This window comes from Phocoena phocoena, chromosome 17 (assembly GCF_963924675.1).
Source record: "Phocoena phocoena chromosome 17, mPhoPho1.1, whole genome shotgun sequence".
In the NCBI taxonomy this organism is placed as follows: Eukaryota; Metazoa; Chordata; class Mammalia; order Artiodactyla; family Phocoenidae; genus Phocoena; species Phocoena phocoena.
Window position 1 is genome coordinate 71,231,435 of NC_089235.1, and position 27,282 is coordinate 71,258,716.

The 27,282-nt window shown below is 45.0% G+C and overlaps 1 protein-coding gene across 1 annotated transcript in view; it reads right to left on the reverse strand.

Annotated features, from left to right (window-relative positions):
• ADCY8 (adenylate cyclase 8) overlaps positions 1-19,097 on the reverse strand; it is a 220,823-nt gene extending 201,726 nt beyond the window's left edge. Inside the window, exon 1 of the mRNA XM_065895688.1 lies at positions 18,141-19,097. Coding sequence (XP_065751760.1) covers positions 18,141-19,097 — 957 coding nt within the window. The remainder of the gene's footprint in view (positions 1-18,140) is intronic.
• Between the last annotated feature and the right edge of the window lie 8,185 nt (positions 19,098-27,282).

Below are 27,282 nucleotides of genomic sequence, written 5' to 3' on the forward strand. Positions count from 1 at the left end.
GGAAGGCATCACTTTCTTCCCTTGGGACATAGTCCTACAAGTCTTCTCCAGCCTTAATTATTGCCTGGCATTTATTCCAGGGCTATGAATAACATATCAGATGACACAACATCTGATCTGGGTCTTTCTTTATGTTCCCCAAACCTCAAATATGGAGCAAAAAAAAAAAAAATCACAAAATGAAAATGGCTCTGTTTGTCTTAGACGATCAGGTCATCAAGAGAAGAGTTGCAATGTTATCTCAAGAAGTAGTCAATGTTTATTTATTGGTCAATACACCATGAATACGTTTTGCAGCCAGTATTGATTAGAACTTTCATTTGGATGTTGGTAATGAAGAAGTAAAATAATAGTGGATTAAACAAACTTGGAGTCTATTTTGTGTTACAAAAAAATGTCTAGGGATGAGCCGTCCAGGGCTGGTACGGTGACCTCAATAGTATTATCAGTGTCCTAAAATTCTTATTTCTTTTTTTAAGTTTTTTATTCAGCTTTACTGAGGTATAATTGACAAATAAAAACTGCATATATTTAAGATTTACAACTTGATATTTTGATATACATAGGCATCGTGAAATGATTACCACCATCAAGCTAATTTACATATCCATCACCTCACATAATTATCATTTTCTTTCCTTCCTTCCTCCTTATTAGAATCCTTATTTCTTTGTGATCCACCATCCCACTGTGTGGTTTCCATCCTCAAGGTCTTTTCATGGCCTGAGGTGGCTGGTGGAGGTGCCATTACATCTGCTTACCAGGCAGAAAGATGACTAGAGTGGGGTGGGTGTAAAAAAAGCAGACTTCCCAGAAGAGTCAGGCATCTTTTCAAAGCTATCCAAAACCTTCCAGTGATGAGTACCACTTCTACCTTATTGGCTATCCCAAGCTACAAAGAAGGCACACAGGCGCACACACACACACACTCACACACACCTGATATATATATATATATATATAAACTCACACACGCAAACCCGAGATAGACACACACACACACACACACACACACACACACAGAGGTCTGGTCACATTACCTCCCCAAGGCTGGTTCTATATGCAAGAAAGAAAGAAGAGTGCCTGTCGGCAGCCACCCAGCAGTGTCTGAAGCACAGTCTGTGCGCAGAAACTTGCCCCAGGTAAACAGGCATGTCCTCAAATGGCTTAACGTTTTAACGTACATGAAGCAATTTAGAATCCTGTGGGCAACAGAATCCTGTGGGCAACTAGGGCTAGATTACTCTCAAAACATAGGCAGGAAAGAAAGAGATTGATCTTTGCTAGTAGGTATGTGGGTTAAAATAAGGGCTTGGTGTGCCTATTTTAATAAATTATGTAATGATTCTTTTCCCGTTTCCTTCTGGTGTATCCGTTAATCTGGTTTTGAAGAAGGCTGGGGAACCAGGAAGTCATCAGAACTTTAGACTTTTCTCAGTCTCAGTTACTTGTCTAAATGTTAATTCTACTCTGAGCGCAGGCGGCACACACAGAAAGCCAGGTAAAGGAGCAGACTGTGTCTCAGACCTTTAGAGCATCAGGGCATGAAAGCCACTGCAGCTCTCCCTAGAGCCTCGATAGGAGGCGGCCCAGGCATCGATGGATAAATTTTCTTTCTTGCCTCTGGTAATATAAATGCCTTGAGGGCAGGAAATATTTATTTGACTTTGCCTTCCTCAAGTTCAGCATATTGTAGACAGTTGATAAGTGAAAGGAACATGCATTATTAAATGTGAATATACATTTACTTAAATGTCGGTCTGGCATGTGCAGGGGCATGGGGGGGGGAGGCAGCAGGAACTCATGTATGTTTGGTACCAAACAGACTTGAGTTTAAATCCTCACTTGGCTACACCCAATCGGAACGACTGTAGCCAAATTCATCTCTGATCGTCAATTTCTTCATTTTGAAACGAGGGATGCAATTCTACTGCACAGATACACCATTCAGAGTGGACAGGACATATGTGAACCACACAACACACACACCGCGAGGCGTTGCCAGATGTGAGTGTGCTCAGCTCTTCTACCTGGTTCTCCCTCTGGAACATCTAAGTTAAGGTCTCAAAGCCCAAAGATTTGGAAGGGGGTCTTGTATTTATTTTTTTTTTTATGGTTTATTTGTTCATGTATTCAACATATATGACATAGTCTCTGCTCTTAGGGACCTTATAACTTACTGGAGAATCAGGTTGTCACACGAATTTTACTGTACCTGATAGGGAAAGGACAGCATCTTGGAGTATTTGAAGAAAGCACTTCAGTACAAAGAATGTGTTGTACACGGAGCATCCTGGAAATTAGAAATTGTTCCACTGACTGATCCCAGAGCCTAGATGCTATCAGATATCTGCGCTGCTGGTTAGAAGACTGTAAACCAGTAAGACAACAGGGAATAGGTGGTAGCAAAGCAAGCCCAATAAAATTCCTCCTCAGGTGTCTGGAAGCGGGGCGGGGGGGGGTCTTTTAAAGAAGTGGTTCTCAAACAGTGTTCAGTGGAACCTTGGGGGTGCCTCGGCAGGTTGGGCAGAAGAACGGCGAAGCAGTAAAAGAGGATGAATGGTAATGCAGCACAAAGAGAGGCAGAGTGGGTCTCCCTCCACTCTTACCACCCTGCAGTGTCATTTTCATTAGTTTTATATTTGAGGGCTTAGTCTAGTTTGAAAAAAACACTGCTGCTCTTCTAAATCCTCTTCTGTTTATCCTCTCTGTTGGCGGGAAGTTGATATTTACCCCGCTATGAGTTTCCCTGCTAATTTTATTGACAATGGATTCATTTTGCTGCCCTTTAATGGTTGTTTAGTATTGGGATAGGTTCCCAGTTTGAATTATGTGCACGTGCCTGAGATGGGACTGAAAAACAATTAAGTTTATCAACTAGATGTAAAAATGATCTTTTCAGCCTTTTTTTTTACACCCACATTACCTCAAACCAAGGTATTTTGGGCAGGATATCAAGTGAAAATTTGTTTCCACCTTCCACAAAATTAGGAAGGACTTTTCATGAGGAAAAACTTCAGGGTGGTAATCTGTGTGGAGACATAACAGCATTTAAGTGAAAAAATGGTTTTGCTTCCCTGCAAGAATGTTCTAAGTACATGGCAAAGGGGTGATTCCTGATGACTGATACTTTTGTACATGAAACACTTAAGTAATGTGTAGCTTGAAACTGAGGGCACATCCGCTCACCCTGAGGTGCAGGTTTTGCTTCTAGTGGGAAATGGCTATTATTGCTGGAAACGGCCAGGGCAGAATTGTCATGTCACCCACTGTTTTCGTTTTAATTTTCATTTTATATTGGACTTTAGTTGATTTACGATGTTATGTTAGTTTCAGGTGTACAGCAAAGTGATTCAGTTATACATATATGCATATCTATTCTTTTTCAGATTCTTTTCCCTTATAGGTTATTACAGAATATTGAGCAGAGTTCCCTGTGCTATACAGTAGGTCCTCGTTGATTAAATATAGTAGTGTGTATATGTCAATCCCAAACTCCCAATTTATTCCTCTCCCCCCCACCTTTCCCCTTTGGTAACCATAAATTTGTTTTCTAAGTCTGTGAGTCTGTTTCTGTTTTGTAAATAAGTTCATTTGTATCATTTTACTTTGCTTTTTTTTTTTCTTTCTCTTTGGCTGCACCTCAGAGACATGTGGGATCTTAGTTCCCCGACCAGGGATTGAACCCATGTCCCCTGCAGTGGAAGCGGGGAATCTTAACCACTGGACCTCCAGGGAAGCGCCTGTATCATTTTTTTTTTAAGATTCCACATATAAGCAATCAGGCACTCAGCCTGTGGACTGCTGTCCTGTGTTTGGCCAGTTCCAGCCCCATCTCAGAGCTAGGCAGCCTGGCAATGTGTAACCAACCACATCAGGCCCATCTGTGTTACAGAAATACTACTACTATTACTACTACTACTGCTGCTGCTGCTGCTATCCAGTGCTTTACTGGTTTCCAGTGCTTGGTTACTCCTGTTTATCATCTCAACAATCGTTCATATTCATCAAGTCCTTTCATATCTATAAACTGTGAAGTTTTGACAGCAGATACCTTACATCCTCATCTTGTTACAGGTGATGTGACTAACGTACAGCAGGATGAAGTTAGTTCCTCGAGGTCCTGGGGTCTGTTTCCTGGGGTCTGCAGACAAAGAATAGGAAACCACAGAAGCCAGACTCCAGGTTGTAGGTATTCAGGCTGCACGGATGCCCGGCTCCATCACTCCTGGGTAACACTGACGTAAAACGGCTTGTTGATCACAGCTGACATGCGCATTTTGTAGAAGCTAGATGGGCAATTCTGACAAGCTCCACAAAATCACTAATTAAATATTCAAAGGAAACAACTGTCTGTCAATTAAATATCTCAGTTACGATTCCCTTGGAAACAAATCGAATGACTAAAATCACATACAATTTTACAATGCACGGTGTCAATGTAACTAAACCACTAGGAGAAATTAAATACCATCTAGTAAGTAATTCTCTCAGCGTCTGCTATACCCTTACTCAGATTTCTCTTCCTTCTCAGGGGTTACAGACCTCAGCCAGCTATGTTTTCTATATGGGCTGTGTCATTATCTGATCTTGGGAGCAAAATAAACCAGGAAAGCATACAATTCTTCATATACACATTCACTGTAACTCACAGGAATACAAACTGTAGAGCACGGAGCCATCTCAAAAGTCATTTCCTAGTGATAGAATTTTAGAGCTGCGAGGAATTCATTCCAAGGCCAAGACAGGTGGCGTGGTCTGTACAAAGTTGCTCTGTCTTGGATGTAAAGTCCGAGGTCAATCTTTTGATGACTCTTAGGTGCTACTTTCAATACCATGTACCAGCCCCCTGGCTCCATAGAACGATAACATCGTTATACGCAGTGCTACCATTTGGAATACAAATTTCATTTTTCTTTCCCTTTATTACTTTTAACTCATCGCCTCTGAAACTAGCAGAGTTCACTGAGATAAAATGGCCTTAAAAAAACATCAAATCGAGGGGCAGCTTTGAAATGAGACAGATGTGGTTAAAATCCTTTATTAGCTGACTGACCAAAGGGAGATGATGTAATACTCTTGAGCTTAGCAGCCTCAGCTATAAGAAGGGAAGCAGAAATACTGATGCTAAGATGATTCTCCAGGCACTGACTCAAGAAGCCTCTGCTACAAGCTTTTCCCATGATGTGCCAATGTCCATTCCAGGGACAGACAAAAGGACAGCGCCTGTCCTCAAAGTGTATATGGTTTACTAATAGAAACAAATAAGGAAACTATAATTCCAGTCTCACCTACCAACCCCTATTCCTCCTCCAGGTCTTAATTAAGAATACTTTCCTCCTCTCAGTTCAAGTCAGGTTTTTTTCTTTTAAATAGAAACCAGGACCAGGACAAGGGTAAGGCCAGCTGGGTTCCTAGGGTGTACAGTTTAAGAAAGCACTTCCTGTCAGGGTGGTACCAGTGCAGAGTCGGCACCTGAAGTGAGTGCCTCTTATGCTTTGCACCCTGGGTGCCTTACTAGCCTCAACCTGGTCACTGCCTGGCACTAAACCAGGTCACCTGACTTAAAAGCACTTAACTCAGTTTGAAAGTTTTCACGTGTTTAGGTCACTATTTGATCGATGGGTGTCTCTTACTCTAGATTATAATCCCTTTAATAGTAGGATTCTGGATTCTTTTCCTCACCACAGTATCCTTACTGTTTGCACCCAGCACGCAGCGGTACTCCATAAATATTTATGCATGAAGGACTGAATGAAAGAATAAGTGAATGAATAATAGGGAGATGTAAAGGGCATGAGGCAAGCCAAGGGACTTAAACCCGCCTGGTAAAGCGTCAGAAAACCCACTGCAGAGAAGGCGGGGTCTGTGCTGAATTCCAGAGCCTTTCTCCTCGAATTATCATTTGCGGGCTAGCAGTATCCAGCACCCGGGCACTTGTTTGAAATGCAGAATCCTGGGTTCCCCCTAAATCCAAAGATTTTACCAAGACCTCCATGTGATCCCAAAGCACATTAAAGTTTGTGAGCATTGGTCTCAAAAACACATGGGTTTAGCCAAGTGAAGCCCAGGAAAGGACCACTCAGGGCAGAGGACTCCAGGAAAAAGGGTGACTGTTTTGAAAATTAAGTTATAATAAAACATAAAAGGTATTGTGTGATTCTTTGTACCAGGCCCGGAACTAAATACTCTAAATACTAACTTGAGCGTATTATTTCATCTCTTCAATGATCTTCCGGCTTACTATGATTCTTCCCATTTTACAGCTAAAGAAAGTGAGGTACAGAAAGATTAAGGCCCTTGAGGGTGTCCTGAAATTAATAAACGGCAGATCTAGCCCAGGTGGTCTGAATCCACATCCTGCACTGTGATCTCCACACACTGACGCTCCTCCCGTGAGATGTGTAGGTCTGGGGCAGGGCAATGCTCAACACCGACGCTCTCCCACTGAAAACATCTTGCTCGAGGAACTGCTCGTCTTTTTGTCAAATCTGGTAACGTCTGCCTGCCCCTCCTCCATTACACACCTAATCTGAGTTCAGATTCTCAAACAAACAGACAATTACACCCAGACCATTTGTTCCTAAGCTGGCATGGGTCTTGAAGAAGGGGTACAGGGGAGGTTTCCTGGAGCTGGTGACACCTGAGCTGGCAGACAAGGAAGGAAGGAGCCAGAAGAATTGTTCCAGAAAAACATTCAGGCATAAGCCAGCATGAAGTACCCAGGAAACCCGGTGATGGGATTCCACTGTGGAACTTACCCAGTGGTGTGAGGTGGTGAGAATACCAGCATTTGAGAGAAGCTCACCCTTGCGGGGTGGGGACGGCCTGGAGGAGCACGAGGGATGAAAAAATTGAGAAATCGTTGGGGAGGACATGCTGCACTAGAATGAAATGAGTAGGATGGAGAGATTTGGACAGATCCCAGCGATGGGAGATGAAACCATCAGGATTTCACAGAGATGCTGGGAGACTGGGAGTTGATTTTTGACTTGTTGAGACTGAGCTGCCTGGAGGCGTCCAGCAGGCCACGAAATACCCCGGTCTTCAGCGTAGCAGACGGAACAGGGTTGGAGATACAGATGTAGGACATGGGTGCACGGTCGTCAACTAAAGGAGGACGTGATGGCCCAGGGTGATGGGGAGACGTACGGGATGGGAATTTAAGAAGCCTCAACATTTAAGAGTTGAAGGGCAAGCCCTGAAAGCACTTGAGTAGGAAGAGTGTATGTAACCAGCAGTAGACTCAGTGGTAGAGACACACCCGTGACTCAGGCACAACCCCTGCCTTTGTGAAACTCACAGCCTGGCTGGTGAGAGAGAGAGACGCGGAGACAAACAGCAGTACGGCCTGTGGCAGGAAGAATAGGCAGGTAGGGGTAATGTGGTCAAAGAAGGAGGAATATCTAGCTAGGTCTGGGTACTAGGAAAATCTTCATAATTCTGCATTTTCCCCCTACTCACAAAACCCTTTTAGGTATCAAGATAATTGTACCTGAAGAAGCCAAAGCCATTTGGCCAATGTCACTGGGAGAAATTCATGGCAAAAACATGATGACAATTTGTAGTTTCTATGTTTTTAAGGAAATGTACTTACATAGTTTCAAAAATATCTCTCACCGTCCATTGGCACAGTTCACAGCTCCTCTCTGGCTGAAATGGCTTGGGCAGGGCCCCCAAGAGCTGCACATGACGTCATTATTCACTTGGTAAGAGACAAAGGCTATATCTCTCTCATAAATTGGGAAGGGGGCCCTCTGTTCATTGGGCACTGACTGGTCCCATGATCCCACCCGCAAATGAGCTGACCATCACCAGTAGGCTAGGAAGACTCATTAAGTAATGGTGGACGTTTGATGCTGAACTTAGAAGAAAATAAGCCGGCTCTGATTGATTTTGATTTTGTTTCTTGAACGAATCGGCAGCAGGAAAGTGAACTAAGGGGGGATAATGTGTCACAGAACTGAAAACAGGTGACTTACTCATCACCTTTTTGGACGTCACGAAGACTGTTTTAGTTACTTGCACTGGGTTCCAATATGGAAAATCAGGCTTTATTTTTGCCTTTAGGCAGTCTACAGATAAACTGGTCCAGTTAGGGTACCAACTGGTCTTTAGGTGGTAGGTTTTAAGCTGTGGGAAATGGCAGACTAAGCAACTGTCGAGTTACTACGCTCAGCAAGGGCAACTGGTTCTCCTCCTAGGAGTGAGGCAGACCAGCCTGGCTGGCAAGGAGTGCCGGAGGCAGGTAGGAAGGTGGGAGCACCTCTTGCCCACAACTGCCCCTGTATGAATCCAGAGGGTGAACATCCACAGGTGACCAGAAGGGGGTACCACTGAGAGGTCAGGCCAAATAAATGATTTGGGGTAGTATACCACAAAGCAAAGACAGCCTGAGTGAGGTGCCGGTGCTGGGATTCAGAGCCAGGGCGCTAAAGAACCAAGAAGGAAGCCAATGAGGGGCTGAGACCCTCATTAATGCTTGGACTCTATTTTGCATGGATGGACCGGACCTCTTAAAATGGACGAATAAGTATGGATAATTTAGGTCCATGGCTTTTTAACTTCCTTCTTCCTTTTCTATCTCTTTTGTCTGGAATGATCTGGATGATGATTTGAATTTTTCTTCATGTTATCTACTATAACTTCCTTAACACAGGTCTAGCAAACACTCAGCTTGGGGCTTTCTGCCCAAAGCACTTCCTGGGATGACATTTGGTGTGCTTTTGCCTGTATTGACCAGAGAAACTGGTTTCTTTTCTCTCACTGGCTTTTCACTGACTGTTTGACTGTGCGTGTTGGCGCGGGGTGGAGGGGGAGGAGGGGGCCATGTAATATTCATTCATTCCGTTCATTTATGAGTACGATATTTAGAACTGCCCACGTGCCGGGTACTATGCTAGGCGCTAAGAACACAACGACGAGAAGGGCACAATCCTTGACCTCAAGGGGCTCACAGCCTGGTAGGCACATGACGTGTTACGACGTTGCTCTGATCGTTGAAAATGCAGAGTGTAGCAATGTACCAAGGAGAGGGAATTGAGCCTTGCTTAAGCTCTTTGTCTGCCCACCTTGTGTGGCAATGGGCTGCCTGGGGCTCCAAGGCAGCTGTTCAGTTTTTAGCTGGGGTTACTGTGAACACAGAGCAACTAGGAGAGCCTGGAGCTGCAGACAAGCCTGACCTTCTCAACATGAGACAGATGCTCTCTTGTGCCATGTCTTCTGGTTACCAGGCTCGGGATGCCTTTAGTCTGTGATAAGGTGATGCTTACATAACTGACCTCCTGACTCTTCCCCAGGGTCCCTTTACATTCTTCCCTAGAAAGATCCACACCCATTTACAATTTTTTCTGAAGTCTGACCTTTCCTTTCACGCAACTCTTAAAAGAAATCCACTGCAGCTTCGATTTTTCATGCTTTAGAGGTCTGTAGTAAAAAGAGCCCAAAACCTGCATTTGTGTAAAATATTCACCGAATGATGTGCTTCAGACGTGTTCTGAGAATCTGAGAATACAAACCTTCCTACCTCTGCATCAGAGTCACAAACTCCCTCCCCAAATCCATTCAAGTACCAGCCTCATTACAGAAACAACCCTGACTGTGGAGTACACAGCCGTGTCTCAATCCAGAACCCAACAGTCAGTCAACAAGTGTTTGTTGAATAATCTTCCTACTCAATCCTCATTCTCCCCTTCTTCCTAATGCAATCCTGATGTTCTGAGAAGCAGGAAAATCAAATCTACTTTTGCCATCCTTTCTTGCTGACGGAGGGGCCTTGGATCGGAATTCTGCTCCCCAAAATAGAGGCAGACATCACTGGGCAAGGGTCCCAGAGAAGCTCCTGAAAGGGCCGCCGACTCAGCGGGCAAATGCCTTTTAGGCATCTTGGCTTCTTGCCCTTTGCTCCTTGTCCTCTTTTTTTTTTTTTTTTTCCTGCTTGCAAAGTGGCTGTGATGGCTTAGAGATGCAACCGGTGGTTTCCATAGGACCTTGAGGAAAAGACCTCCCTGTATGGAATTCTCCTTTAGGCCGTCCCTGATAGATTTCTGTACAGCTTTCCCTTGAAAAATCCCCATGCCAAGGAGCTCATCACTTCAAAAAGCAGCTCCCTGGGCAGGTCCATCTGTTACAAAGCCTTAGCTTTAGGTGAACCAAATCTCTCATGGTATAACCACCACCCATTGATCGTTATTCTGTCTTAGAGGACACATAAAATAAACAGTTTCTCTTTGTCATGGCAGTATCCCAAATATTTAGGACACCAACCATATCTCTTCTAGCCTTAGGCCTTGCAGGGTTTTTCTTTTTCTTTTTCTTTTTTTGGTCCTGTTCTGTTTTGCTGTATTTCTTATTCCCATGTTCTGAGTTAAAGGAATACATATATTTTGACGATGCATTCCCTAATCCTTAGTCGTCTCTATTTTATAAGCAGTCATGTGTATTCAGCACATAATCACACAGAAAAAAGGAGAAAGGATTCTGAAATGGTTTACTCCAGTCAACTGGAAAACCAGCTGACACAGGACGAGGATGTAGTTTATAAGACAGCTCAACAAAATAATTCTTGTTACATGTGAACATTTTATACTGGTATGCTCTTTATATAAAGATGACAGTTTTAAAAATTTACTCATTAAAAAAACCCCAAACATTAATACGATTTAATTTCATACTTAGCTCACGTCTTCACCATGTCCATTTTTATCATTTTCTGATTTAGGAGAATTTTGTGTTTCAAAGATATTTTGCAATTCATAACACCCGAGTTAGGCATATAAGTCAGGAAGTGGGGTGGAAGGGAAAGAAAACCCCAGTGACTAATGAATGTGCAAAAGGTATTACACATATTAAAAGACGTGATCTAGCTGAGAATGAAATTCAAATACTGAATCACAAACATGCCCAGTCAGAGGCCAGTGCAGAGATATCAAAGAAACAAGGAAATGCGGTTTATCTGACAACACATTGAGTTATACTCCCAGTTCATTGGTTGAGAAGGTGGTCACACAGTTGCATTCACTGGTAGAATGGCTTTTATTCCCCTTGGGAGATGGCCAGGCCTCCCCTGGAATGTCTGGGACAGCAACGGTTAATTAATCTACCCTGCATTCTTCTGTACCCTGCAGAGCTGACTGTGAAAAATCTTGGAGCGAGAAAAGCTGGCTTCTGAAGTAGCTGCTTAAGTGACCTGACTTCTTAAAATAGTCCTTCATAAACAAACTCACATGATCTAATTGGCGTGTATAAATCCAATTATGTTTCCTGGGAAAGCACAGGGAAGATTATCTGGCTGGGTAGACTAACGTTCTTCTACTCCAGCCCCAAGAAAACGCTGCGGGAGAAATCATTTACAGAACTGATTCTCTCGCTAACTGAGGGTCAGACCTAAATATCCCAGAAATTTGCCTACATTCTGCTTTCGGTACCTTGCATTCCAGAGAAAGCAAAGAACATGCTACAGAGCAATATGCCTAGGGAACCGATACGCCATCCAACTGCATATTCTAGACCTCCTGGTCTCTCAGAGCATCCATATAATGCCCATTCCTTGGTGAGAGGAAAGGTTTGAGATGAATGCTGCAAGTGTCTCCTATGTTCTGAAAACAAACACATGCAGCATCAACTCAAATAGACACACTTGCGAAATGAATAAATTAGCATCCTCAGAAATATTTAGACAACAGTGAAGTATCACAGCAGTGCGACTGTAGTAGTGTCCTTTGATTATACGTTGCCAGCAGCACTGAATTTGGGATCAACTTTTTTTTTTTTAATCTTTCCTTTTAATGCTTGGTTTCACTTATTTTTGATGAGCTCTTAAAATGCCATCAATCATCAAGGTGTAAATGTGACTAATGCATTTGTCCTACTTAGCATGACACAGCAACAGCTGCTCCAGAAATAAAGTCCTCCCAGTCTTCCCAGTTCCAACCTAATTATGCTCCGACCCACTGAAAGCAGTCAGGTGACATTACCGGGTAGGAAGAAAAACAAATTCATTATGCGGTCTTGCAAAGGCCACACCACACGTCGTTTTACAACACCCTCTGAATACACAGACGCCAAGCCTATTGGCAACTCCAGGACAAAGGTGTCTACAGATCAGGGCTGAAGGGATTTAGTTTGTCATTTCAGATGCCATTAAAAATATCCTTTGCAAAGCCTACTCTCCATCACAAAAAACCAAAAAAAAAAGGGAAAGGAAAGGAAGGAAGGAAAAGAGAACCAAAAAGGACAGTCTCGGTATTTTTCACAAGTAAGAGAGAATAATATTTCCATTTCTGGGCATTCAGAGGAACCCCTTGGGAATGTTGACACACAAATCTGCTTTTGAAAGTCATTTTCTGACAGGCTGGGATGTTGCAATTATTTTTTTTTAAAGCCTATATGAATTTGCCAAAGGAAAATGTACAGAAATGGAGGTATTTGTCATTTTAAAAAATGCACATCATAACTAGTGAGGTGCGTTAAATAGGACCCCAGTTACACTCATTTAATGGACATTTGTGTTTCCTGAAGTATCTACCTTGATATCAAATACCAAATTGAGATGATTTAAATTACATGTCATTTGCTGTACATTAAATAGTCCTAAGATTCCTTTTATTTGATTTGAGTTAGCAGACATAGACAAAGGACATATAATACACACATATGTTTAAATTTTACACATGGGGAGAGAGATGTTGGTAATTCCATTATACTCACTTTGACTTTACTGTGAAGTTAACCCTTCATTTAAATGATCAGAAACGCATGTTAAAGCACATGCAAAGCCTACTTCTCTCCTGACCCCCACCTGCTCATACCATACACCACTCTCTTACCTGGCATAAACGGTGCATTTTCCCCAAAAGGATTTTTTAAAGGCCAAATGGCAAGCTAAAAATCCCTCGTTATTAATCAAGTTTAACGATCATGATTTAATTAGCATTCTTCTGGCTCTAGTCTTTTCTGTTTCGTTTGGATGTGTGTAAGACAAGGAAGAAAAGGCTGCTGCTTGAGAAGTTCAAATCTGACAGCATGACCTTGAGCACTAACTCACATGGATTTGTATACCTGGCTGCCTTTGCTCATAGAGCTACCTTGGAGAAATCACCTCCATTCTGACACTTCTGCTTATATGCCTCACCAAGAGGTACAGAGGGCTAATTAGCCACTAGCTGTGACATTTTAGAATCCCCAAGAGGGAAGCATCCTGCAGCAGTCTTTGTAGTTAAATATTGCTGCCTCTCAGTTTTCCAATAACTAAATGATCTTTATCATCTTATCACTAATGAGCTGAAGAATGAGATGAATTTCAAACGTTAGGCAGCTCGTACTATTGTCACCAGCAGTTAAGACAGAATCAAATGCTAACTACAGCAACAGAGCTTAGAATGTATCTCCCTGGTGAGAGAACCTACCAAATACAACCTTATCATTAATATTTTCTTCATACACATAATGTCATTTAGTAATGAATTTTTAGATGGGTAAATTGAACTGGCAAGAGAAACAATTTGTTTAAGAAGTGGAAAATTCTGTGTCATAGAGAGAATCTGGACAAAGGCACTACTGTCTGTGGCTTGAATCACATAATGAAGCTGATTTAACTTGAAATGGGTGAGGCTCCCCAAGGAAGGAATACCTACAGCCCTAGTGCTACCTGTAGCTGAACTTTCTCAGGGGGAAAGGAAAAGGAATCCTTTGAATTGGGCTTTGAACCTTCTCAGGGTTCCTCAGTATTTCCAGTGCCACTTAGACCTAGAAAATACACGGGGATCACATCTGCCCTGGACAAGAACCTCTTTGGGTGGGAAGTTCACGACTTTCGTCTAACTGTTCACTGAGTGGAGAAAACAGAAACCATTTCTTTGCTGATAGCAAGGGACCTCCTGGTTGGCCCTTTTAAGGTTCTACCTCGTATCCACAGTGGAAAGTACGCGATAGATAAATGAATACAGGGCGTTCTCTCTTCATATAGGGCATCTGCAGAGACCTGCAGCTTGGTTGTTACCCTGTCAAGCCACAGATACAATTTTCTTCCAGAGGGAAAGAGGAGAAGCCGATTCTCAAGCTTGGGTTAGAGAAGGCAATTATCAGCTCATTTGTTCCTTTTGAAAATGGCATTTTCAGTGAAGTGAAACAGCCGCTGAGGTGTGTTTACTGTATCCTCATTCTAGCTTCCTGCTTCTTGAAAATGTTAAGTTAAACATGAGCCATCCTCTTAATGGGAATCAAGATTAATGTAGAGAAAGAAGATACGCCAGTGTTTATGGCTTTCAGTTGACAAGTTTATATCCCACTGAGCAAGACGATGAGCTAGCTACACAGAGCCTGTTCCCAGCAACTCAATCACTTTCCCCTTAGGATTGCCCTTTGGCTTTTTCATTAAATGTTAATTCGTGGGCTATACGGGGTATTACTCTCTTGAGTAATGAAACAGGTACCTCTCGCTCTTGAGTCATTTCAAACGCTTATGTTTTTAGAAGGATACCCTCTGAAAGGTTGCTTAAGAATGACTGGCTCTGAGCTAGGATTTGAATCCTGACCTCACCATCTGCCAGGCTCATCATCTTTGGGATGTGCCTTTAAAATTTCTAAGAAACTGTCATTTCTTCTCTGAAATAAAAGTGAAGGATGATACCATCAGTTTGTTATCACTAGATGTGATCATGTATGTAAAGGCTCTTGGTTACATGTAAAATATTGTACAGATGTAAAGAGTTATTATTGCGCTTTGATTTCTCCAAAGGTGTTTATGTGTAAAAGACTGCTTTACACACATTTACGTGTGTGTGTATGTGTGTAGAAAGCTTTCACCAACACAACGTCAGGGGACCTGGCTATTTTCTAATATTGTTTATGCAGTGAGTACTCTTGTTCATTCAGTGACTGAGTGCCTACCACGTGCCTGGCATTTTTCTAGGTGCTGAGGATAAAAGGATAAACACGATAGACGACGTCTTTGCTCTTACACGGTGTTTACATTCTTGTGGGGTGTGGGGCTGGGGGAAGAAACACAATAAATATAGACTAGTCAGATAATTTCAGATGGTATATGTGTTCTGGAGAAAATAAGACATGTCACGTACTAGGGAGTGGCATTTGAACTGAGTCTGGAATATTGAGAACGCGTCAGTCATGTGAAGACCTGGCAAATATTGTTCTAGGCAGCAGTCACAAAGCCTAAGAAGTGAAGAAGTGGGAAAGAGCTTGCGATATTTGAAAGACAAGAAAATAGAGAGTATATTTGGAGGCTGAGGAGTAGAAGAGACAGAAATATAACTGGCGAGAGAAGTAGCACCAACTTACAGAGGATCCAGTAGGCCATGGTAAGGAGTTAGGATTTTATTCCAGTTTCTAACCGAGGTCGTTAGCAGGTGTTAAGTATGTCTTGTATGTCACCAAACAGGGAAAACCAAACAATGCTGATTTTTAAAATTCACAGATTTTTTTTTTTTTTTAAAGCGATTAATTCTCTACTTTATCCACCTACAAGGTCTAGGAAAGACACTTGAACCTCTAGAGGGCGCCAAAGGAAAACCTTTTGTGGCCAAAGCCGCAAAGGTTCTTTCAGCACCTAAAATCAGAGGAGAGCGCTCTGCTTGTTCCTTCAGAGTCTGGCAAAAGGTGACACCTTATGAAAAGATTGTTCATCTACATTTGCCACCCAAACAGAAAGTTGAATGAGCTTGGTATACATACACCAGGACGCTGGTTTTCACGCTAAAGGATTGTTTATGATGGGGTGGGAGTAGGAAGACATTTGAGGGTTATTTTTAATCTTCTCCCATCTGGTAGTATTTGAGTGGAGCATAAAACAAATATGGAGCCAAAATTTACTTTCTGGATTCATTTGGCAAGAAAAGTGTCTCTATACTTAGGACTTTGAAAATATTCATAATTTGCTACTTAGGATGTTATTCTAAATACTATTCCAAAGTTACTTGACAAAGTCTTTTAGTAATGTGTACCAAGGAAGGCTACTGCATGAGAAGCAATGGGTTATGACAAATGGAATTTTCTGCAAATGGTCAGATAGCTATGATGTATTATGAAAACGACTTACAGTGAGAGAAGAGAAGGGGAAGGAAGAAGGAGAAGGAGACAGAAAAGATGAGAAAGGGAAAAAAGGGAACAGGAGCAAGGAGAGGTCAGCTGACGTCTAGGTACATAATAAAGAAAATGCAAAACAGAAGGAGAGAAATTGGAAGAAAGGGAGAGATTCAGAGGACACTCGGGTTCAAATCCACGTGTAAACAAGATTCAGAAACACAGTTGAAATATAATATTATATAATCCCAAATTGAGACTTTATCATATATGGGTATTAAAGGTTCATGATGATTCTGAGAAAACATTATGTTTTTTTGTAATCCTTTTTTTCTTTTATAAATTTATTTATTTATTTTTGGCTGCATTGGGTCTTCGTTGTGCGCGCCGGCTTTCTCTAGTTGTGGCCAGCAGGGGGCTACTCTTTGTTGCCATGCCCGGGCTTCTCACTGCAGTGGCTTCTCTTGTTGAGGAGCACGGGCTCTAAGTGTGTGGGCTTCAAAAGTTGTGGCTCGCGGGCTCTAGAGCGCGGACTCAGTAGTTGTGGCGCACAGGCTTATTTGCTCTGCGGCGGCATGTGGGAATCTTCCTGGACCAGGGATCGAACTCGTGTCCCCTGCATTGGCAGGCAGATTCTTAACCACTACACCACCAGGGAAATCCCTCATTATTGTTTTTAATAAGAAAAATTCAACGGGTCAGACCTTACTTACAGAGGCTCTCATCCCCCCATTTCATGCCTGATGATCATAGCCATGTACTTCATATGCTCTTTGCTCTACCCAGGGAGACTTCAAAAAGCACCGTTAAGAGCAGCTAACCAGATAAGTACCCTAAGCAAATGGATGTAGAGCCATCGGAGAAGAGAGAGAATCCCAAATCAACTAGGAGTCCAGCAGGTCAACGATGGGTAAAGCACTCTGACGGTACCAGCGCCCTAAAAGTCATGAGCAGTTTTCATAGGTGTTGCACCTGTTTATCCTAAGAACCATCTATTCAAACCAGACTGCAAGAGGAGCCTCTGATGTCCAAGCACCTCTCATCAGCTTTTTACTTGAAAACACTCCAGCTGATACATTTCCCTCATTTTTATGGAGAAGTTCCCATAAAACTCTCTTGTTAGCCCCATTCACTCTCTTGTTACCCACCAGACATTTGGCCAAGAAAGTGCCAGATCATTAATTATCAATTGATTTCAAGGAATTTAAACAATAGAGTCATCATCTAACTCCTCATTCACAGACAGTGAGGACTTTGTTCACAGAAACACATCCATTTTTAATGGGGAAAGATAGGAAGAAAGGGGGAGAAAGGAGAAAGCGACCTAAAGAGTCAGGTTCCACCTAAATATTTCAAACCATCTACATCAAAACGCCCCCTTTCAATCAAGCAAAACTTGCATTCTCTGCCAATGACATGCTTGCTCCCCCTCTCCACCAGCCCCAAAAGTCCTGAGGTTGATTTATTCAAAGCACTGGGGTTGGATCCTGTAGCAAGAGAAGATAGCACCTAGGGTCCCCAAGGCAATAAAGAACAAAAACGAGTGTCACAGGCTTGTCTGAAGGACTTAGTGAGATAGCTTAAGTAAGGTACCCAGCACCAGCTATTAGTATGCGTTTGACAAATATTGATTCCTTCGAGAACTGAGGATTTGTGGCGCAAAGACACACAGAAACCTAACTCAGAATCTCAGAGTCCCTTAGGACACCCTGCTGTAACTCTCATGAGTAAAGCTGCTAAGGAGTGGGTCGCCTTCTAAATCGGGATGCTCCCCTCCCTTTCTGTCTTTTGCTCCAGAGACTGACGGCAGCTCCTGGGGGATGTATGAGGGGCAAAAGGAAGACTACTTCTTAGCTGATGTCAGAGAATTACTCACAGAATCAGAGTAGAAGGGTAGAGATGATAGAAACTTTAGAGATCATTTAGTTTCAGTTCCTCTAGAGCAATGGCATCCCACGAACACCCGGGACCTCCTAGGTGCAAGGCACTGTGTCGGGCTGGGGGAGGGGACTCAAAGGGAGAGAGGCAAACCTGCCTCTTAGAAAAGCGATTTCGAAAGAACCCCGGGGAGTCAGGGGACGAGCAAGGCAGGCAGGAGTTACCTGGTTGATGGAAATGACCGCCAGCCTGGGGATGACCCCTTGGAGGACCACCTGCAGTAACGACGTGCCCAGGCCAGCCAGGATGGCCCAGGTGAGCGGCAGCGGCAGCATGCTGTAGGTGGCGAAGAGTGTAAAGAGCACGTAGCCAATGCCGTCTCCCAGGAGCCCATAGCCCAGACCTGCTGCTAAGATCTGGGTGGTCATGGCCACCCAGGTGACCACGCCGCTGTACTGCAGGTAGGTGTGCGAGGTGGTGTCCTTCCTGACCACCACCAAGGCGCAGATCACCACCTCTATGCCCGTGAAGAAGCCCAGCAGCATGCCCTTGAGCGGGTCCATGGGGGCCGAGGCCAGGCTCAAGTGGAGAACCAAGAGGGTGAGTTTGGTCAGCACGTCCAGCACGTTCATCACCACCTCCGATTTGCGCCTCTGGCCCAGGAAATAGCGCTGGTAGAGGCGCTCCAGATCCCGGGACTTGAAGGAGTTGCGCAGGGTGGGGAAAATGACCCCTCGGTAGCTATAACCCCCCTTGAGGAAGAAATCCGAGTTGCTCGGGGCGCAGTCGAGGTGCAGGAAGCCCAGGTCGCCCGCGCCCCCGCTGCCGCCGCCGCCGCCGCTGCCGCTGCGTTCCGGGAAGACTTTGGTGCAGCCGGGGCTGTGCGCTCTCTCCCCGGGGCCCAGCGCGTAGAGGGGAAGCGCCGAGTCGCCGGCCAGCTGCGACGCGTGGTGGTTGGGGCCGCCGCCTACAGGGTCCGAGGCTTTGCTGGAGCTTCTGCTCCCGCCGCCGCTGCCCCGGTGCCCGTGAACGAAGCGCTGCTCGGTGATGTGCCGCACCGCCGTTTGCCACAGCAGCCGCTGCGGCCGGGAGCCGCTCCCGCCGTCGCCGGCCGGGGGCGTCGGGTGAATGGTGTAGAGCTCCTCGCTGCCGCTAAGGCAGCGCACATCGGAGAGCTCCATGGCGCCGGGCCGCTGGGAGGGAGGCGCAGAACCTGCGGGAGGCCGCGGCGGGAGGGGGTCCCGAAAGACCCAAAGGCGGCCTGGTGGGAGCTTGGCGGCGAGCCCTTCTATCCCCAGCCGCCCTGGGCAGGAGGTCCCCGCACGTCAGGTCATAGTGCGCCCCGGGCCAAAGGGCGTCTGGAAGCCCGCCGCAGACCCCTGCGTCCTCGCGCGTCGCCCTCCCGCCAGCCCGCGCAGCTTGGGTGCGTGGCAGCGAGGGCTATTTTTCCGCAGAAGCCGCGGCGCTCTGAGCCACGCAGCCCCCTTCCCGGCCTCTGGCTTCCTGGCTGGGTCTCGACTCAGCGTCTTGGCGTTGCCTTTGCTCTCCAAGAGGCGCCCAGGCGCCTGGGCTCCGTGCTTCAGCTGCGCGCCGGGCGGGTCCTGGCTGCGGCACTGGGCTCGGGACGCCCACGACTCGGCGGCTGCAGGGGGGGCTGGTCGGGGGTGACCGGCAGCGCAGATGGGTGCGAAGTTAGCAGCTCTGGCTGGAACAGAGTCCTTCGGAGAACTCCATTGCGCCGGGATGGGGAGCCGGGGCGGAGCTGGGGGCGGGGGTAATGAAGGGGGAGGAGTGGGGGACAGTGAGGTGGCGGGTGCCCAGCGGGAGGATTGGCGAGGTGGTAGCCTCAGCGCTAACAAGTCACCAAACAGTTAATTTGGAAGTGCGGGTGTGCTGAGGCTCCCTCCCGCGTTCATTTCTGGCTGTCTCCACTTCCTGAGCGAAGACTGACAGCGCAGCGCTGGCTCTGGCCCGACGCATCCCTCGGGGAAGGGGGAGGGCCTCAGGGTCCCAGTCGCGGCTACAAGACGAAGTCAGCCTTTCCAGCTGTGTTTCTGAGGGGTCGCAGCACAAGATTCTCACCCCCTTCACTTCGCTCGTTGGAATCCCTTTGGCCCGGAGCTGAGAGGTGCAGGAGGCGAGGGCAGGAAAAAAGTGGGGAGGGCTCCAAAGCCAACAGCTCCGAGGGCGAGGAGAAGCCACTGGTGCAGGTCGCTGAGGCTAAGAACCGTAGCTTGGTGGGTGCGGCGGGTGTGAGGTTTGGGCGAGAAGGGAGGCCCGAGGCCGCGGGAAAGTCGCCTGAGTCGCCGCCGGATCCAGGGGAGCGCCGCGTGCCACCCTGGCGCTCTGAAGCGCGCTGCGGGCGCCGGGCGTCAGGGAAGAATTTGGAGACCTGTCTGAGCTGTTGGACACCGGAGGAGACTTAGACCCGCCCCCACGCCAAGCCACGCCCCCGGAACGGGGCGGGGGCGGAGTGGCGGTGGTGGCTTGGACCTGGCGCCCTGAGCTGGCCAGGACGCCCCAGGTCTTCAAGGCAGCGGCACGGGCAGACCGCGTGGGAGAGAACGATGGGGTTGGGGGGGCGGGCGGGGCGGGCGACCCCGACCAGCCCCCGGCGTGGAGATGCAGCGCTCCAGCTGGCCGAGCTGGCCGGTTCCAACGCTGTTCTTTTTTAGGAACTGGCTTTGGTCCTGTGCAGGTGCGGAGCCAGGACTCGTAAGCCGCTTTGCCCACGGACTCTGAGAGCCCAGCGCGAAGGCATAGAGGGTCTCCTTTACGCTCTCCACACTGGGGAGTCTTTTGGCAAAGCCAACTTTCGGGCTAAAAGCAAAATACCTCCAAGAAGCCGCGATTGCAGAGGCCGGCAGCTTCCTGAGGGAGTCTCTTTACTACACCAATCCGGAGGGATGGAGAGCGCGAGGCATTAGAATGCGAAGGCCCTCGGAGGGCCAAGTTTCTCCCCGCTTACAGTAGGGGTCGAGAACGGAGGGCGTGGGGAAGGCATTTCCAGCCGCCCTCTCGAGCCCGGTTTCCCGCCCGCCGAGCTCCGGCGAGCAGTTGCGGACAAAGCCCCTGGCGGAGCTCGGGGCAGATCCAGGCGCGACACGGTGGGCACGTGGTGTCTGCGCCCGCGCCGGGCCGAGCAGGGGCTCCGGGCGCCGGGTCCGCCGGAAGCGCCTTAGTCCCGAGCCCGGCTGCATGTGGCGGAGCCACGGTGGAACTGCGGCTTCAGCCGGTGGAGCCCTGGCCCTGAGCACAGTCAGCTGATGGCCAATGACGTCAGGCCCTGGGCGCTTTCGCGGCTCCCCATGGCTTCCCTTGAAAGCACCAAAGACCTCCACGCTGTTCCCTCAGGCCCCCCGGGCGGACGATTTCCCCTGCTTTCCCTAGGAGAAACTCCCCTCCCTTTGCTTGCCCTGGGCAAGAATATCTTTCCCGATCTCCCACGAGATTGCATTATTTCCTTTTTAAGTCTTTCTTTTCCACACACACAGGTTTCAGTTTAAACCCAGAACTGGTCAACTACCTTGCACATAGAATCCCCCCAAAAGTAGAAAGAAGACTCAACATTTTCCCCAATCTACCTTAACAGTAGATTTCTGGGATGTCATACACACCCTGGAAAAGACTCCTTTAATCCTAATCCCTTAGAGTTGCACTCTACAACTACACCGCTCAAGAAAGGAAACAAAATTAAATGCTCAATTTTGAATTGAAAGAAGGTCGATTCTATCTTTAACCCAGTTTGTAGATGAATTAACTTGTTAACAAAGTAAAGGTATCCCAGAATAGCTGGACTATTCCATGGGGCTGGAACTTAAGGGCAAAGCGCTTCCCCCAAAACTCGGTTTTGCAGTTATCTAGACCTTAATGAAATAATCCCAGGTATTACATCCTTGAGAAAGAAATGCTACTTGCTTCTCCCTTCCTAAATTCCTTGGACTCTGCCTGGCCAGCTCTCCTGAAACTCTAGGGTGGGTAATCAATATCTTGACTTGAGGCAGGGAGTCCAAATAGGGCAGAGGGCTGGGTGGGAGAGGGAGGTGGGTTCCTGCAGACCCTATGCCAGGATGTGTGTGGGGAGCTGTGTCCTGATCTGCAGGCATAGCCCCAAGTCATCTGTGCTAATGAGCACATTAGTAAACTTGGCAGTGGAAGACACACCTCTTTTTTTTTTTCTCAATTCTTTCTCCTTGGGAGCCTGAGAGCTCAGCCTGAATAAATGAGGGGTTGAATGCAGATGGAACTTTCCTATGAAAATCTTCCTCCTGGACATATCCCAGGATGATTTATTCAGCAGCAAAAGGAGGCTTGCCAAGGAGGGGGAGATTGGACCCAATCAGATAAAATGACTCAGGCTGATGAATGAGCATAGCATGCTACAGAAAGAGCTCAAAGAATTTCCTGAACTCAGAGGTTGAAACTGACATATCAGGGAGAAAACATTGCATCTGGTGTACTGACTCCTCTGAAAGTTCCTTTGCTGTAGGGCCGTTAGGGCATGTTGTTTGAAAGTAAGAGCATAGATGACACAATTAGATTCAAATGTTATTCTTCTTGTTGGGGTGGCACAGTGCCGTTCAGACACCCCTGAGTTCTGTTTTTGAATGACAGCATTGGCTCAGTACACATATCAAGAGGCTTTTGGGAATCTGCAAGCCACCAAATGATTATCACTTAAAACAAGCGAAGTCAACACACTGCTTTGAGGCTATAATGGACCTCTCATTCATGGTCCTCTCATGGACCTTAATTAAGTCAATTAAGTTCACTTAATTCCTTGCATATTTATTATGGCTGGATCTTGACTATGTTCCCGAGACAGTATTTTGCCAACTCAATGTCTTTTTGTACACAGTTCCCTCCTCTTGGAATTTCCCTCTATTCCCCCATTTCCCTCCCTCAAAACACGACTCACTTGATCCTTCAAAGCCTGAGCAATGTTGTCTCTGAGCGAAGGCTTTCCTGATATTCCCAGTGAGAATTAATGGTTTCCTTTTCTGTTGTTCAAAAGTCTGTTCTGGTTCCTCCAGTATGGCTCTTACTACAGGCACTGGCTCTACCCCATTGGCTTACCCATTTTTCTCTCACCTCTCCCCATGAAGTGGTGAGCTCATTGAAGGAGAAGACTGATTTTCCCTGGGTCCGTATCCCTTAGTTTCTAGCAACTATAGTGTACATAGAGATAATAATAAGATTAGCAAGAATTGACGGCATACTTTTCCCTTTACAACCATCTTTACAACCATTTCATTTAATCATCCCATCAGTTCTCTGAGTTAGAGCCTTCTCTATCTTTTATCATTCCCATTTTACTGACTAGGGCACTGAGGCTCCATGTGGTTAAGGAACTTGCCCAGGATCTCATCGATAGCAAAATTCCAGCAATTAAATTTAGATTGTATAAATCTGGCTTCCATGTGCTCAATAAAAATGTTACCACAGGCAGTCAACACATTTCACCTAAATAGGACTGATAGACAAGAACATGTGAAGTATATTTTGACTTTCCAAATGCAAATTAAATAAGAGACTTCTAAGACGTTTGGGCTTTGAGAAGTCTAGTAGGATGACTCCAAATGGATGAGGTAGCAGAACCAATTCTTGTTTGGTTAGAGGGTCTGTTAGGTTTTGCTCAGTTCAAGCCATTGACATTATTTCTAGTTTGTGGAAAAGCAGATTTTTTCACATATTGTATTTAACCAAAATAACTAATCGTTGCCCTCTACTTCATTTGGCTGAGGGTGGAGGCGGCAGAACATCCTTTTGGCCCATTGGACAATAGCATATTTGTTTATGATCTTGCTACATACCATTGGCCACACTTATAGTAAATATATTTAAGAAGGGAAGTTCGTTTCTCTCAAATGCCTCTTTGACTTTCTAGGCTAACTGTATTAATACATGAATTTAAATTTTATAAGAGCTCTGGCCTTTGCAAAATACCCATAGAAACCCTAACACTCACTGAAGACATATAAAATATTCACATGTAAAAGAAAAGATGGACTCAGTTCAGGAAGGGGACCTGAAACCCGAGAGATCCTGTTTCCAAAGGGAAGGAGGGTGTTTATGACAAGGCAGCTTCCAAAGCTGGAAGTCCTTAAAGGAAAAGTACATGAAATTTTCTAAGAAGATAGATCTTAAATGTCCTCTCTCTCATACACACACACACACACACACACACACGAAGGAAAAAAACAAAGAAAATGGTAACTATATGTGGTGATACATATGTTAATTACTGATTGTGATAAACTCATGTTGTATATCAAAATATCAAGCTGTACATCTTAAATATATACAATTTTTATTTTCAATTATACCTCAACAAAGCTGCGGGGAGAGCGGGGGCGTTGAAAGGGATATGCCTGTCTTGCCTGGAAGCACTGCTCTTACCAAGTATCAAAGGCATTGACTGCTTTGAAGGAACTCCAGGGACAGTCAATGTCTAAAGTAAATAAGGCTTATACATGGAAATGGTCTGTGAATGAAAACCTTTGCACTCACACTTCATCTGGAATGCAGCAGAATATACACTAGAAAAAATGAAATGTCTATTTTACCCCCATCATGTATGTTCTTTGCATTGTAAAATGTAAGAGAGGGAAAATTTTGTATACATTTTGGATCTTCGCAGGAACTAGCTTAAATTGGATTCTGGTGCCTGAAAGAAGACAGTCTCATCAATGGCAAAGCAACTCTGAGACAACGTATTTATATGCGGAATTCATCAGTTAGGTAAGTCAGAGGAAGAAATCTTCAAGGGAGACAGACTTAAACACTGTTTTCTTCTTAAAAGATGATTCCCTTGTCTCTGGTTTAACTAGAGTATAAGTTTACTGTGATATCACTTATGAAGCCTTCACTTACTGAAATGATAATAAGAACACACACACGTACAGCTCATTGGAGAAACTATTAAGAAGTGACCTAAAAGAAGTAGTAACAAAACAAAAAGTATCACCATCACCAAACCTTCTTTTGGCCATGGTTTAATACCTGCTTTTTAATTTGACACACTTAAGAAGTCTTAGGGCAAAATGATCAGACAGTGGGAAACAAAGCAGATCATTTTCCCCTATTCTCTCTCTCTCTTTTAAAAATCTACCTGATTCTTATTTTAATACCAGAAACTTCTTATTTTTTAAAATATTTCACTGCATTACTCATACCCTCCTGGAGATCTTTGGGATCTACGTAGAATATTTAGGCTAAAAGTTTATAGATAACATAAGTAAATCTATATGCATTTATGTAGTTGTGTATATGAATCTCAATCCATTGATTAAGTGTGAAAGAAACGTATCTCCTCACCTTTCAAAAATCAATGTATTTCTGTTTTCACCCAGTCTGTGAGACATTTAACTTGCATCCTTCTTGAGGCTTTCATCTGTACCCTCCTACTCCCAGGAAGATGCCATATATCCAGGCCCTTATGTAGTACCCAGGTATGTGTGTGGCGGGGGCGGGGGTGGCAGGGAGGAGGGTATGCATCCATAAATAGGCATGCCCTCTGGTCTTTAGCTGTCTATTCATAAAGGTCACCACTGAGGCAGTCAGTCTTTTGTCCACATCACACGGTCCCTATGGGACCAGCAGCATCTGCATTGCTTCCTTTGAACGAAGACAGGAGAGCCTTCACAGGTCAGCTTACGGGCCCATGTGCTTGACATAACACGTTGCCCCTCCTCTTTAGGGTGCTGGATCCTCTCTAGGACACCCCTGGGAAGCCATTATTTAGCACACAATAGCTCTCTCTCTCTCTCTGTTCCTATCTGTCTCTCCGTCTTTCTGTCTCTTCCTTTCTCTCCTTCTGACCCAGTGTGGGAGTATCTCCTTTAGCCTCGTGAGAATCCTGGCTTTATGTTTCTTCCAAACCCATCTGACTTTTCCTGTTCTCTTTGGGAATTATTTTTTTATAAAAACAAAAGATGGAAAGACTACTTTTGTTTTCTGTTCATCCTTTCTGGAAGTGATTTGTAGAAGGCTTGCATGAAAGAAAGGGAAAAAGGGAGTGCACCAAAGCAAATCTCAAAAATTCATATCTCAGCATATGATCCACACATATAAAATGGATGAGACTCACCCCTCCACCTGATCAGTGGTTTTTCTGTACTGTGAGTTCCAACCAAATCGTGGGTTGTGAAATCATCTTTGTGGGTCACGATTAGCATTTAAAGAATAAATTAATAAAAGAGTAGAATAGAATCATAAGGATAATTATATCTTGCTACTCTATACAAAGGCTTTCTTTTGTATCCAAATTCTTCCTCTGAAGTTAAGAACAGAAAAAAAATTGATAAAATTTCAGAAAAATACCTTATCAAACTCTTGGAATTATATTATTTGAACTTCACAAAACAAAATTCAGTCTAATGTGGCATTTCTCATTATCCAATTTGATATTTCAACTCTTACTATATAATTAACGATCAAGTAGATTTGAATAGCATGACCTACACACAAACACACACATACTCACACACATGGTATGCACTGGGTGCCATTTAAAGTGGATTTTGTAATGCGAATTGAAGTAAAAAATATTTGGAGGTGATTGGTCTAGTCCTCAGCTCCTTAGTGGAATTATTAAATATTACGTTTACCCGAAGTCGTGGTTTAGTGAAACGAGTTGCTTTTGTAGTCGGGAAGACTCCTTCTTGAGTTGTGACTCTACAAGGTGCCAGCTCTGTGAGCTTGCCCAAGTTATTTAGCATTTTTGAACTTTCATAATATGGGGGGAAATAACAACTTCGCCAGGTTTTGTGAAGGTTAAAGGTGATTCATATAAAGCAACTGGTACGGTGCATCACACATAGCAAATGCTCAGTATAGAAGACTTCACCCTACCCACCAACTCCATAAACAAGACCTGTTCACTACTGACAAAGTAGATCACAACTTTCTTTTATTTCCTCCTCTTCCATTGCTGTTTTCTTATTTCTGGCTACCATCCTTTCTCACCTAGATGATGTCAATAGAATGAACATGTCTCTCTTATTGTAGTCTGCCTCCTTTCTCCAACTGCTGCGATCATCCTACATTTAAAAATATGATCATGTCACTCTTTTTTATTGTGAAAGAAACACATAAAATTTACCCTCCCAGCAGTTTCCTAGTTTACAAATTGTCAACGCTATTCTCATCCTCATGTGAGGTATCTCCCAAGTCCCCTCTCCATCCTATGTGACTGAAACGTTATATCTCCCAGAGATCAGCAATTCCCCACCGCCCCTTCCCCCAAGCCAAGCACGTCACTGTCTTTCTTAGAACATTGCAATGACTCTGCTTTGCCCTCATATGCCTTAAACTAGAAGACAAACATCTCTAGGAGAGGCTATTGCCTCTCTCTCCGGATGGACT